Below are 15227 nucleotides of genomic sequence, written 5' to 3'. Positions count from 1 at the left end.
CTGGAATGTCAGGTCCATGAATCAAGGCAAATTGGAAGTGGTCAAACAGGAGATGGCAAGGAGTCAGTGAACTAAAATGGTCTGGAATGGGTGAATTTAACTCAGATGCCCATTATATCTACTACTGTGGGCAGGAATCCCTTAGAAGAAATGGAGTAGCCATCATGGTCAACAAGAGAGTCCGAAATGCAGTACTTGGATGCAGTCTCAAAAACCACAGAATGATTTCCGTTCGTTTCCAAGGCAAACCATTCAATATCACAGTAATCCAAGTCTATGCCCAACCAGTAACACTGAAGAAGCTGAAGTTGAATGGTTCTATGAAGACCTCCAAGACCTTTTAGAACTAACACCCCAAAAAGATGTCCTTTTCATTATAGGGGACTGGAATGCAAAAGTAGGAAGTCAAGAAACACCTGGAGTAACAGGCAAATTTGGCCTTGGAATGCGGAATGAAGCAGGGCAAAGGCTAATAGAGTTTTGCCAGGAGAACGCACTGGTCATAGCAAATACCCTCTTCCAACAACACAAGAGAAGACTCTACACATGGACATCACCAGATGGTCAATACCGAAATCAGATTGATAATATTCTTTGCAGCCAGAAATGGAGAAGCTCTATACAGCCAGCAAAGACAAGACTGGGAGCTGACTGTGGCTCAGATCATGAGCTCCTTATTGGCAAATTCAGACTTAAATTGAAGAAAGTAGGGAAAACCATTAGACCATTCAGGTATGACCTAAATCAAATCCCTGATGCTCATACAGTGGAAGTGAGAAATAGATTTAAGGGACTAGATCTAATAGAGTGCCTGATGAACTATGGACTGAGGTTTGTGACACTGTACAGGAGACAGGGATCAAGACCATCCCCATGGAAAAGAAATGTGAAAAAGCAAAATGGCTGTCTGGGGAGGCCTTACAAATAGCTGTGAAAAGAAGAGAAGCGAAAAGCAAAGGAGAAAAGGAAAGATATAAGCATCTGAATGCAGAGTTCCAAAGAATAGCAAGAAGAGATAAGAAAGCCTTCCTGAGCAATCAATGCAAAGAAATAGAGGAACAGAACAGAATGGGAAAGACTAGAGATCTCTTCAAGAAAATTAGAGAAACCAAGGGAACATCTCATACAAAGATGGGCTCAGTAAAGGACAGAAATGGTATGGACCTAACAGAAGCAGAAGATATTAAGAAAAGGTGGCAAGAATACACAGAAGAACTACAAAAAAGATCTTCACGACCCAGATAATCATGATGGTGTGATCACTCACCTAGAGCCAGACATCCTGGAATGTGAAGTCAAGTGGGCCTTAGAAAGCATCACTACTAATAAAGCTAGTGGAGGTGATGGAATTCCAGTTGAGCTATTTCAAATCCTGAAAGATGATGCTGTGAAAGTGCTGCACTCAATATGCCAGCAAATTTGGAAAACTCAGCAGTGGCCACAGGACTGGAAAAGGTCAGTTTTCATTCCAATCCCAAAGAAAGGCAATGCCAAAGAATGTTCAAACTACCACACAATTACACTCTTCTCACACACTAGTAAAGTAATGCTCAAAATTCTCCAAGCCAGGCTTTAGCAGTACATGAGCCATGAATTTCCAGATGTTCAAGCTGGTTTTAGAAAAGGCAGAGGAACCAGAGATCAAATGGCCAACATCTGCTGGATCATGGAAAAAGCAAGAGAGTTCCAGAAAAACATCTATTTCTCCTTTATTGACTATGCCAAAGCCTTTGACTGTGTGGACCACAATAAACTGTGGAACATTCTGAAAGAGATGGGAAAACCAGACCACCTGACCTGCCTCTTGAGAAACCTATATGCAGGTCAGGAGGCAACAGTTAGAACTGGACATGGAACAACAGACTAGTTCCAAATAGGGAAAGGAGTACATCAAGGCTGTATGTTGTCACCCTGCTTATTTAACATATACAGAGTACATCATGAGAAACGCTGGGCTGGATGAAGCACAAGCTGGAATCAAGATTGCTGGGAGAAATATCAATAACCTCAGATATGCAGATGACACCAGCCTTATGGCAGAAAGTGAAGAACTCAAAAGCCTCTTGATGAAAGTGAAAGAGGAGAGTGAAAAAGTTGGCTTAAAGCTCAACATTCAGAAAACTAAGATCATGGCATCTGGTCCCATCACTTCATGGGAAATAGATGGGGAAACAGTGGAAACAGTGTCAGACTTTATTTTTGGGGGCTCCAAAATCACTGCAGATGGTGATTGCAGCCACGAAATTAAAAGACGCTTACTCCTTGGAAGGAAAGTTATGACCAACCTAGATAGCATATTGAAAAGCAGAGACATTACTTTGCCGACTAAGGTCCGTCTAGTCAAGGCTATGGTTTTTCCTGTGGTCATGTATGGATGTGAGAGTTGGACTGTGAAGAAAGCTGAGGGCTGAAGAATTGGTTTTTGCACTGTGGTGTTGGAGAAGACTCTTGACTCCCTTGGACTGCAAGGAGATCAGCCCTGCGTGTTCTTTGAAGGAATGATGTAAAGCTGAAGCTCCAGTACTTTGGCCACCTCATGCGAAGAGTTGACTCATTGGAAAAGACTCTGATGCTGGGAGGGATTGGGGGCAGGAGGAGAAGGGGACAACAGAGGATGAGATGGCTGGATTGCATCACTGATTCAATGGACGTGAGTTTGAGTGAACTCCGGGAGTTGGTGATGGACAGGGAGGCCTGGTGTTCTGCGATTCATGGGGTCACAAAGAGTTGGACACGACTGAGTGACTGAACTGAACTGAACTAGATCTTAAGGTGGCTCAGATGGTAAACAATCTGCCTGCCATGTGGGAGACCTGGGTTTGTTCCCTGGGTCCAGAGGATCCCCTGGAGAAGGGAATGGCTACATACTCCCAATATTCTTCCTGGAGAATTCCATGGATAGAGGAGCCTGGCGGGCTATAGTCCATGTGGTCGCAAAGAATTGAACACGACTGACTAACGCTAACACTTTAGATCTTAATAACATTATAATACTTAGGGTTGATAGTAATAGTCCCGTGACGCATCAGAGAATGTTGTTAATATGTATATTATGGGCATTGCTTGTTTAAAATGGCTTTGCTTTTCCTGCCAGGACGCTGAGAGCCAAACTCCTGCATCACTTGTGACAATGTACTGTTTAAGAAGGCAGGCTCTGAAGCCAGATTTCCTTGATTCAGATTCCTGGCCGAGCTTGTCAGCTGTGTTTAACCTTGGACAAGTTAGGTAATAGCCTTGTGCCTCAGTTGTCTGGTGTGTCAAGTGAAGATGGAAGCAGCTGCCCTCACAGGGATGGAGTAGAGCGTTTGCCTCAGTACTTGTCACAGGAGGTGAGCCTTTCACACTTTGCCGCTGCTGGAAGGGCCTCTGCAAGCAGTGTGCAGTGGTGCGTCTTTCTGTGCAGCGGCTGCCTGGACTCTCTTGTGCTGTCCTGCTGCTTTGCTTTCATTCTACTTTCTTATCTTCTTCTTTTTCTCTTCTATAAATGCTTATACCCTGCCTCAAAGTTTCTTAGAATGAAGCAGGCCATAAGTTAGTATGTTACTCAGGGGACAGTTGATTGCAAATGATAGAAATGCAACTCAAACTAGCCAAAGCACACAAAAAAGTAAAATTTAACTCACGCAATTGACACTTATAGAAAATAATTCAGATATAACTGGACCAAGAGCCTTCTGCTTTCTTCCCGTTTTCTCTTTCATCTTTTCTCTCATCCCTCCCTTCTTCCCCCATTCCCTCCACCTCCACACACACACACTCCTGAGTAAGCAGGAATGGTTACGGTGCATAGGCACACAGCAGTGTTCAGGTTTGAATGCCATAACTCAGTGAAGCTGAGTGCTCCCAAAATGCCGCTGGTTATGTTTCATGTTTATCTGACAGTTGTGCTGTGTGAGCAAACCACAGAAAGGAGCTGTTACTGCTTACAAGTGCGTCTTTGGAACCACTCATTCCTTACTGATAATAACTGAAGCATCGCCTCTGAACTGCTACCCTGGGAGTGGGGACTCCAGCAAACCTTCCCCCTTGTGTCAGCAGATGTCTGCAGAGCACGGGATGCCCTTCCCTCCCGTGCTCACTAGCGCTGCCCCGTCCCTGTCTGGGTCGCATCATTCCGGTGAGAACCCTGCCGCTGCCCTCATCTCTGCTCTTCTGCACATAGCATTGTTTTCCTGCAGTCGCTTAAAGAGGTTTTCTCCTTATTACTGGTTGTAAGCAGTTTCATCGTGGTGTGCCTTGATGTATTTTTCTTCATTCTTGTTCTTGGGGTTTGTTGATATTCTTGAATTTATAGATTTATCAAAATTTTTACACAGTACTTCACATATTTCTGTCTGAATGAACTCCAGCTGCACATATATAAAGCCACTTGAAATTGTCTCATGGTTCTTTGCTCTTTTGTTCTCTTAAGTCTTTGTTCTGAGATGTAGTCATTACTTAAGAGTTTATTAGATCTAGTCAGTTCTTGCTTTGAAGCTTTGTCAGGTTGGCCCCAGGGCAGCCTTTCTAGTTATCTTTTTTCTGACTCCAAAGGCAGTAATTCTCACTACTCTTCTGCTTATCTCAAGGTTTTTCACTATGGTTGGTGGAGCTGGAGCTTTTCCAGGCCCCAAGTGAGCTCTGAGAGATTGTTCCAACTTGCTCCTGGCCAGGGCTTTGTTTTCCTGCCTCAGATACCGTCCTTACATGCACACTCTGATCAGCATTCAGCTGCAGCTCTCTCTGTGCAGCTCTCTCCTCTCCGGTACTCTGGTACACTGCTAGCTCCAGCTGCCTTGGCCCCCCAGCCTCCCAACCCTGGGAGACCCCAGACCGCGTCTGGAAACTGCGGGCAATGAGCGGTCATACGGCTCACCTCACTTGTTTCCCTGCTCTCAGGGCTTCTGTCTGGGTCCAGGGTGACAACTGTTCCTTGATCTGTTTTGTCCAGCGTTGTAGTTTAAGCAAGGAAGGTGAATCCAGTCCCTGTTACTTCATCATGGATGGAAGCTGAAGTCTTCTTTTAACTTTGAATTTTCAGTCATGATGACCTGTCTAGATTGTGTCTTTAGCCCTGCTGTGCGTGCTGTAAAGCGTTTGGCCACCTTCTCAACTCTTCCATTGCCTGACCTAACATTCATGTAGATGGAGGTGCCCAGGGAGAGGACTGTCCATGCTACCAGCAAGAAATATGGCTGGGGCAAAATTGGCAACTCTTACGATATCATAGGTATAAAGACATCAGTTTGTCCCACTTCCATACCTCTGCCAAAGGGAAAACCCATAGTAATTACTGGGGTATCTCTTACCCAGACCCAATGTGCAAATAAGAAAACCATTAGGGGAGAAAGTGCAATGGTGGGTACACCCCCAACTATGGCATTCCCAAGAGAATTGTGAGCTTCCTAAGTCTGCAGATTTGAGAAGTACACTCTGTCTTGTTAGGTGCATGTATCTGCCAGTGTGGGGAGTGTGAGAAAATGGAGAGGAGAGGGCTTCCCAACCAGACCCTGCCAACCCCAACAGTGAAAGGAGAGGGGTCCCAGGTGCCTTGGGTAATGAAGAAAGAGCCCAACCATAAGCAGATGCAGAGAGGCCCACAAGCCATGGGGGGAAAGGGTGAGTGGAGGGCGAGTCTGAGAGCAGAGATCCTGCACTTCACGGAGAGGGGCTGGGACCTCACTTCCTCCCACCACAGCTGGTTGCCCCTCCTCACTCTGGCCTGCAGCCTCCTCATACACTCACCCGCCAAGCCCTCAAGTCTTCTCACACTGCTGCTGAGCCAGCCGCATCAGGCCCAGGCCTGTGGTTCCTGTTACTGAGATTTTTGCAGGCGCCTCACTGGATTCACCAACTGAAGGGCAGAACAACCTGCCTTGTTTACCCAGCATCTGTCTCTTAAATGAATAAAGAGAGGGAGGCCAGGCCACACGCTGGGCTGTATCTTCCTATGTTTGGGCAAGAGTGGCTTCTCAGCTCGAGCAAGCGTGTGCTCCCTCACCATGGGCACAGGCCCCTCTGGCTCCAGGATATAGGCATGCAGGTCCTCAGTGCCTCCTGCCCACCTGGCTGTTAGCTGCTGCCTGTTCGCAGAGCTGTCGGCAGGGGGTGTGTTGAGTCAGTCTACACAGACTGACCACGGAATTCTGCACTAGGCACTCTGCTAGGCGTCAGCAGCTTCGGTCACAAAGGTGTGATTCCTGCTCCTCCCAAGGGCAGTGGTTGATTCCTTAGCATGAGCATAAATGTACTCAATTGCTGAGAGTTCTCAGAATAGGCTGTTACAAGCAGGAACCTTTGCAGAGTGAAGCACAGCCACCAGCAGAGCTGAGAGAGCCCAGGTCAGCTTAGCTAGGCCGGACTGATGCCCCCCAGGTCAGACCTAAGCATGCAGGTTACCTGCACTTCCCCAGATTCCCAGGGCTCTCATGTGTCCCCCCCACCTCCAGGGAGCCCTTCTCTATCTACAAGTTCAGAATCAGAAAGAGGCCATCCCAGCCTCCTCTGTCTTTCGCCCCAAATGTCAGGCAAGAAGTCCACAAGGACCACCCTTCTGTACCCCCAGGAGCCCTCTTCCCTCTGGCCCAGGACCTACACATACCTTCCAGGCACCTCCTCCCCTGCACCCACACCTCCCCATTCCCGTCATTCCAGCCCCTCGCTGGACCTGTGGGTCCTTTTTTTTGGTTACTCTGAATGTCTCCAAGCGCCAGGGCTAGTTTTGTCCTTTCAGGAACCCCAGTGCCTGCACCTTGGGCGAGGCGCATGGGCCAGGATGGCCTTGGTCTTCTGCAAAGTAGACCCCCGAGGCAGAGCAGTTGTAACCCACAGAGCGAAAGAGAGGGTGCCCGGGTTGGCATCGAGAGGCCCTGTTTAGAAGAGCCGTCCCCAGTTAAACAAGTGGCAAACACTTCAGGTTCATCGGTGCCTCGGTCGAGGTCGTCGCCAGAGTGTGCTGTCCCCCGGGCAGGGTCCTGGATTCCCTGCGCGGCTCCCTCTCCTCTCGGGCGAAGCCTTACCCCCGCGCTCGCCTCCCTGGTGCAGTGTCTGCCCCCGCACCCCGGCCGGCAGGTGCTGGCCAGCCCGGCTCGCCTGCTGCGGGCCCTCCCTGCGGGGTCCCGGCGCGGCCCCCATCCCCGCGCGGGCCACCCCTCCACCCGCCGCGGGCCGCAGTAGGCCGGGCCCCGAGGCCGCCGCCTCCCGCCCGCTCCGCTGCCGCCCCCGCCCGCGGTGCGGCGGGCTCAGTCCTCGGCGGGGCGCGCGGCTGGCGGCTGGACTCGGCTCGGCTGCGACCATGGCCCTGGGCCTGCGCGGCCTCCGGTGCCGCGGCCTCTGGCTGCTCCTGGGTGAGTAGGCGGGGGTCCCGGCTCCGGCTCAGGACGCGGCCGCGGGCGGGGGGCGCCTCCCTCCGGGGAAGGGGCGGCTTCGGAGGCGTCGCGGGGGAGCGGGGCGCGGGCACTCAGGTTCCGAAGGAAACCGTGACCGCCCTCGTGGCACCTTGGCCCCCGGCTCCGGGCTGCGGGCGGTTTCGGGTTCCAGAATCAGAACCACGGACCATTTACCTAAAAAACTGGCTAAAACTGAAAATCTGACACATTCACAGCCAACAGTTGCTGATCTGTAGATAAGCCTCCTTTGCAGAAATGAGGCCAGCCATTCTCTTCGGGGCATTTCCACAGGGGTGTGTGTGTGTGTGTTGACTTGCCATTCTGTGTGTATGTGTTGACTTGCCGTGTGTGTGTGTGTTGACTTGCCACTGTGTAGGTGTGTGTTGACTTGCCAATCTGTGGGGGGGGGGGGTGTGCGTTGACTCGCCAGTCTGTGTGTGTGTTGACTTGCCACTCTGTGTGGGTGAGTGTTGACTTGCCAATCTGTGTATGGGGGGGGTGTGTGTGCGTTGACTTGCCAGTCTGTGTGTGTGTGTGCGTTGACTTGCCAATCTGTGTGTGTGTGTGTGTGTGTTGACTTGCCAGTCTGTGTGGGTGCATGTTGACTTGCCAATCTGTGTGTGTGTGTGTGTGCATGTGCATTGACTTGCTAATCTGTGTGTGTGTGTATGTGTGTGTGCGTTGACTTGCCAGTCTGTGTGTGTGTGTGTGTGTGTGTGTGTGAGTTGACTTACCACTCTGTGTGGGTACGTGTTGACTTGCCAATCTGTGTGTGTGTGTGTGTGTGTGCATTGACTTGCCAGTCTGTGTGTGTGCGTGTGTTGACTTGCCAATCTGTGTGTGTGTGAGTTGACTTGCCAGTCTGTGTGTGTGTGTGTGTGAGTTGACTTGCCAATCTGTGTGTGTGTGTGTGTGTGTGTGCGCATTGACTTGCCACTCTGTGTGTGTCTGTGTGTGTTGACTTGCCACCCTGTGTGTGTGTGCATTGACTTGCCAGTGTGTGTGTGTGTGTGTGGCTAGTAGCAGTCCAGAGAGGGACTCTTGGGGAGGTGGCAGAACACACCTGGCTCTTGTTCTGAGACGGTGGTGGCAGGAACCTGCAGCTCACTCTGCAAAATTTAGCAGAAATTGTCATCTTCAGTTCCCTCTTCCCACTGTTTTCATAAAATGCTAAGCAACCTTCCTGAACTGCCTCAGCTACTGGATTCATTTCATGTATTTAGTTACCATTTAATAAAAACCAAATCAGTCATGTAAGGTGGAAGAAATCCGGTGGCCCAGGGAGGCCCCCGTGGTTCTTCCTGGTAGCTGTGTCCTGGCCGCTGAGCAGTGACGCTGCCCTTGGGGAAGGGGACCCCACACTGCCATGTAGCTGCTCGCGAGGCAGCCAGGGGCCACAGGGCTTGTCTGGGAGGCGGGAGGCTGCCACTCCAGGCTTCCAGTCCCCACACCTCGCCAAGGAATGTCGGAGCTGCCCAAAAGCCTTAGCATCTACTTCAACAGAATGTACTCTGAAAGCCGATCCTGCCACTTAGCATTTTTGCTGGTTATATGAAAAGCAGAATCTTATATTATTCTCTTCTTTTGCATTAGGATCGGTGGGTTTGACCTGGAACGTACTGTTTTAGTTTCTTAAGAAATGAGTATTTCTCTTTCAGCAAGGTAGAGAGCTGGGCTGAGTCCTTTTTTAAGCATAAATAAACAAATTCTCTTTCCTACCGTCCAGAAGCTGCACCCTCTAAAGCTTATGTAAATAAAACACTTTATCATAATCTCATATTAAAGACCTTCCTTGTTTACCAAGAAAATAATAGATGTTCTGGTGGAAGGTCAAAGTCCTGGAACCCTGACATTCTGAGAGGTCTGGCTAATGTTATATCATGGAAGAAGAAACACAGCTTTATGAGGTTATCGGCTAATTAGTGTCATTGGAGCCCAGCGGTAATCAGAAGAATTAGGAGAGCACACGTTTTTCTTCCCAAGGGGTAGTGTGAGCTAGAGCCCCCTGGTGATGAAGATTTTGCTACCCAGAATAGCAAGGTGGAATTTCTTATTTTTCATCAGTCAGAAAAGAGGGACATTTCCAGAGGAGCCGGAGTCCGTGTATGATGACTTCGTTGTAAGCACCTGTTACTATGTGCCCACCTTCACTCGACAGTGCTAGCCGACGCTGGCCTGTATGAACTCTGTCATCTGTCCTGGGAAACACGCACCTCCCTGGCGTGCTGGGGGAGGGGGTACTTCTTGCAAGGCTGCTATGTCCCGGGTCAGGAAGACCCCCTGGAGAAGCGAATGGCTATCTCCTCCACTATCCTTTTCTGGAGAATCCCATGGACAGAGGAGCCTGGCGGGCTACAGTCCACAGGGTCGTAAAGAGTCAGACACTGGGTAACTAACACTGTGTTTATTGAAATATGCGACTTTATATAAATACAAGGGTAGCTGTTTGGAACCGACCAGGACATCACAGGAAATGGAGTGCACATGACTGCTTCAGATTGTCATGCTGCTTTAAGTCCGGAGGCGGCCCTAATCCTGGAGTCCACATCTGAAAGGTTCTTTTTTTTGCTCATCGATTCAGTGTGTCTGTTCGCCCTGTGTGTGCAGTGGCAGGGAGACGTTTCTGGGCATCCGTCTTCCTTCTACAGCTGCGTGCCTGGCAGTGTGCACATCGTCAGTACCAGGCCAGGGCTGTTGAGAGACGTTTATGCCCACATCAGAAGCGGCGGTAACCACACGTCAAGGAAGGATTTTAGGTGAAATCCTCACTCGGGGCAAATAGCTACTTGGGGAAAGTCGGTTCCTCCTGCTTTCCCCCCAGGATGAAGCAATCCCATAGCTTCTCCTTGGTTAGAAACGGCGCCTGGCAGAGTGTGCGATGGCGGCGCCCGTGTGACCTGAATTCCAGTGAAGACGCTGAGCTGTCAGCAGGGCAGCCCCTTGGGCTTGGCGGCCTTCAGGCCCAGAGCCCGTCTCTCCCGAGGGCTGCCTGGCACGAAGGGCTCCCCGCTCCGAGGGCCCTGGCCCAGGCCCGCCTGCCCGCCAGGACAGTCTCGGGGAGAGACCCGGGACCCAGGCCCAACTCTCCGTTTTGTCCTCTCGGCTGGACGTGGGGGCCGTGCAGCAGGGTCCCATCCCGGGAGTGGGCAGTGGGAGGAGGCTGGGGGGACAGGGCAGAGCCCCAGCAGCGTCCTGGGGAGCAGGCAGCAGGACACCTTTCCAAGACAGACAGACAGACCTGAGTGAGCCCCGAGAGGTGAACGTTTCCAGTCCGTTACCCCGTCACATTTGAGTCAGACGTGTGCCCAGCAGGGTGGTGGGCCTAGTGGGTGGCAGACGCATGGTAGGCTCTGAGAAGGGCACACACCGGTGGGTGGGGGCGCTGCGAGATCCCTGCCGGAGAACCTCTCATTCTGCCGGGGACTCAGGGGAAATCCAAGAAGGAGACGGGGAGCCTGGGGAGGGGCGGAACCCCCGCCGGCCCTGTGTGCCCCCCCCACCCATCTGCCCCTGCTCTTCAGCATTCTCCTGGCATGTGGAGACCACAGGATGCTGCTGGGGCTCTGCCCTGTCCCCCCAGCCTCCTCCCACTGCCCCCATGGAGCGCCCACAGGGATGTCCTGGGCACCAGCCCTCCCCCGCTCCAGGATGGATGACCTTGGGGCTGGTAACTTTTCTAGAGAATGCGTCTGTTCTTGGCCAGGAGGGTTATGTCAACACAGCAGCTGGAAGAGGCTCCCAGGCTAAACAAGAACTTATTCTTGGTAACATAATGACAGTATTGTTGTCCATGGAAAAAAAAAACAAAAAAAAATTTCCCTAAGATTGTTTTATGTTAGTATTTTCTTTGACATTGAAAGACATCACTTCAGTGATGATTCAAAACGCAGATTCTGAGCAGTTTCACTAAAGCAGGGTCCGTGGCCAAGTCTCGGCAGGGGAGCAGGGGACCCGGGCGTCTCAGCACAGCCAGGCCGCTCTCATTTCCTGCTCATTAGACCTCCCAGTGTCTCTGTCATGATTGTCCTGATCCCACCCCCCTCCCTCCCGGGTGGAGTTCTCCAGTGAATTCTGTGGAACCAGGGACCAGAGGCCGCCCCCGGCACCCACCTGGGCAGCACCCACCTGTGTGTGTTTCCAGGGTTCTGTACCCCCACACCCTAGAAGCTCACCAGCAAGGGTTCTCCTGAGCCAGACCTCACCTGGGAGGATCAAAGACAGCAGTTTACCCGACAAATGATCAGATGATAATGCCTGCCTCACTCTCACACGCTCCAGCCCACTGTCGACTGGAACGAAAGCAGTCCATGAATCAGACAGCAGACTTGAGAGCTGGACCATAAAGAAACCTGAGTGGTGAAGAATTGATGCTTTTGAACTGTGGTGTTGGAGAAGACTCTTGAGAGTCCCACGGGCTGCAAGGAGATCCAACCAGTCCATCCCAAAGGAGATCAGTCCTGGGTGTTCACTGGAGGGACTGATGCTGAAGCTGAAGCTTCAATCCTTTGGCCACCTGATGCGAAGAGCTGACTCATTGGAAAAGACCCTGATGCTGGGAAAGATCGAAAGCAGGAGGAGAAGGGGATGACAGAGGATGAGATGGTTGGATGGTATCACCGACTAGATGAACATGAGTTTGAGTAAGCTCCAAGAGATGGTGAAGGACAGGGAGGCCTGATGTGCTACAGTCCATGGGGTCGCAAAGAGTTGGACATGAATGAGGGACTGAACAACAGCAATAGCAAGCCTCGTGTTTTGGGGAAGAGGCCTGAAAGGCAAAGGTGAAGTGAGGTGACGGAGGTTGGCCCCTCTGCGTGAGGCTTTATTGTCTCGGGCAGATTCCAGGGTCTGTTTGTGCGGAAAGATGTTGGGGCCCGGGTAGATGTGCAGATGAGGGATGCACTCCCTCCTGCCGGTGACTCCCCCCAGCTCCTAACACTAGGGCCACATGGTGCCAGGCCTGCCAGGGGCTTTCGAGAAGCCAGAACAGACCTGGAGCGTTAAGAGAGCCGTCCCTGGATGGGAGTGAGGAGTCTCCCAGCTGATCTGCTGAGGCGGGGCGCTGAGTATGCAGGACACACAGGCTCTGAGGTCCCCTCCCCTTCTGTCGTTGGCTGTCGAAGGGTTGCTGGTAGCAGTTAGAAGATGGCGCGATGCACAGTCGGAGAGGGCTCTGTGCTGGGCAGGGCAGAGGAGGTGGTTGTTCACTGGGCCTTGAGGGTTGGGTAGGAGTTCTCACTTGTCACACAGAGGGTTTTTTTTTTTTTTTCATTTTGTCTTTTGGGTTCTTGTTTTCTTTTTCCAGAGTAAATGGAGAAAGGCTGAAGGTAACATGGTCAAACCAAGTGCTCTTTACGTCATCCTCTGGGGCATTTAGTGACTGGCCAAGCAGGTAGCTTCCTGGGCATTTGGCTCCCAAGTGGCTGTAACCAGGGGAGTCCTGGGGGTGGATGGTTCCCAGCGTGCTGGCTCCAAGTGGGGGAGCAGAAGGTGATTCGGCAGAAGCGCCCAGAGCAAGCCTTTTCCTGCTGCTGTTAGGAAAAGTTCCGGGTAGAGTAGAGGTGGCACTTTAGAAACCCCATTCCTTAACCTGCAGAAAATAGGGAAGAGCAGAGGCGGCGTGAAGATCAGCTGAGATCACAGCTCTTGGATCGCCGCTCTCAACAGTCCCCCGGATTTACTGATTTTAATTGAGCAGTGACTTCCCTCGTGGCTCAGCCAGTTAAGGAGTCTGCCTGCAATCCAGGAGACCCGGGTTCGATCCCTGGGTCGGGAAGACCCCCTGGAGAAGGGAATGGCTACCCACTCCAGTACTCTTGCCTGGGGAATTCCATGGACAGAGAAGCCTGACAGGCTACAGTTCATGGGGTTGCAAAGAGTCGGACACAACTGAGCAATTCAATTGAGTAATTGGCATAGAATAAACAATGCATTTCAAGCGTGTGACTTAGAAGGTCCTGGGGTGTGTATGCACCCTCATGGACTCAAGACTGTGAGCATGTGTACCCACAACCTTCAAAGCGTGCCGCTGTTGCCTCCCCTTCCTGCCCCCTCCCACCACCCCTTTGGGGCTCACACGCTGTGAGTCACTAAGGGCCGCTCACACCACAGACCCTCAGGGAGGGCCGAGTGCGGCTGGTCCTGTGGACACGAGTTCTGGAAACCAGCCCTGTTGGCCCACTTGGTGCAGGAGGGTCTCATTTCACAGAGAAAGAAGCTGGCCCAGAAGTGACAGGGCCCGGGGGCCCAGCCTGGGTGGTGGGGGTGGTGGGCTGGGGCCCAGAGGCCCACAGGCTCTGCCAGAGGATGCTCTGAGCCCAGCTCCCTGGCCAGCCACTCTAACAAGGGAGGGGCCCTTCCCACGGCTCGCCCCCCACCTGTGACCCCAGCCCTGGGAGGGCCGTCTCTGCAATCGCAGCGTGAGCTGAGCGGCAGCAAGACGGGCTGGTTCTGCGGGCGTGCAGCAGCAGGCCAAGGGCACAGGTGAGAATAGATACCTGGCGGGTCCTCCCCTGGGCCCTCATCGCTCATTAGAAAGCCCAAAGGCCTCCAAGCCCCAAGGGCCCCCGTGGAGCGCTGGCCACCCTGTCTCTCTGGCCCCAGGCCCGTTGCCATAGCGATCTCACTGCCGGTCCTCTCCCTGCCAGGGCCGGGGGCATTCTCCGCGCTTTCTCTGAGCCCCTCCAGCCCCAGCCAGCCTCCCTGCACTGAACAACGCCGACATGAGGGCAAGTCCTGCCTCAACTTGCTGCTCTCTGCCCGGCAGCCTCGCACTTGGCCTCTTAAGACACGCGCTGTGAAGGATTAACCTCGCAGTCACCCGGGAATAGGAGCCACCTGGTCTCAAACAGCTGGTTTTAAAACACTGGGCAGTGTATTCAGTTTTAAAGCTGTGATGGGGCCTCTCTTTGCAAGGAAAAAAACTATGTCAGGTTCGTTTTTTATAAAAACAAACAAACCCAGCGTCCTTCTCCTGTGCTTAAAATGAAACTGGTTTCCAGATTCACCACCCAGGCAGCTTGCCCAACCTCATTCCAGTTGTCGAAGGGCCGCGACAACCAGCTCTGGGCTCCTGCAGGGCAGGAAACAAAGGGTAGCGGTGAGAGCCGGACTTTGTCCCCACAGAGCAGAGGGCGCACCCTTGGGACACAGGCAGTGGCTCCCAGAGAGGTGGGAGCTGCCCGACTGTGGGCCAGCCCGGGTCCGGGCCACCGCGAGGCCATGGGCCAGCCCTACAGCAGGGCTCACACCCACAGCGCGGTCTCCAGCATGACCTGCGGCCCGGAACGATGGTGAGGGACCGTTGTGGGCCCCCCTGCACCGCCCACATCAGCCCCTGGCTTTCGGTTGCCCCCCGCGCCCTGACAGAGATGCACGTTTATCTTCCTCCCTAACCCGGCCCTGCCAGCGCAGGAGGGGAGCCCAGCGCCGGTCCTGACCTCCTGAGGGCGCTCGAGGCGCCTCGCGGCAGCCCACGCACAACATGCTATGCTAAAGCCGGTGTCGCCGACTTGTTCATTTGACAAGTAACAACGTGCAGAGCCGCTGGCTAGCCGGGAGGGCGACGGGCGATCAGAGGGCGGCCAAAGGAGAGGAAATAAGGCCACCCCAAATAAGGCCTGGAGGACCTCAGGGAGGAGGCCGCGGAGGAGGACGGGCCGCATCTGGGTCTGGGCTTTGCGCGGAAAGGTGGAGCCCGGCAGATGTGCAGAGTGCTGAAGGCATGGGGGCACCGGGGTGGGGCCTTCGGAACGCGGCTGGAGCTCCTCCATGAGCCAGTGTCTAAGCCCTCCCGAGCTACGTGTGACCCCGGCGCTCCACCTGTGCAGGCAGGTGGGCTTTCTCAGGGGCGTTTGGATG

The 15227-nt window shown here is 52.8% G+C and overlaps 1 protein-coding gene across 1 annotated transcript in view; it reads left to right on the top strand.

Moving 5' to 3' along the window:
• RAMP1 (receptor activity modifying protein 1) overlaps positions 7221-15227 on the top strand; it is a 41778-nt gene continuing 33771 nt past the window's right edge. The window contains exon 1 of the mRNA XM_018040406.1: positions 7221-7325. Within this exon, the coding sequence (XP_017895895.1) occupies positions 7274-7325 (52 nt within the window). The 5' untranslated portion in view covers positions 7221-7273. The remainder of the gene's footprint in view (positions 7326-15227) is intronic.

This window comes from Capra hircus, chromosome 3 (assembly GCF_001704415.2).
Source record: "Capra hircus breed San Clemente chromosome 3, ASM170441v1, whole genome shotgun sequence".
NCBI classification, from domain to species: Eukaryota; Metazoa; Chordata; class Mammalia; order Artiodactyla; family Bovidae; genus Capra; species Capra hircus.
This window is presented reverse-complemented; position numbering and strand designations above follow the sequence as displayed.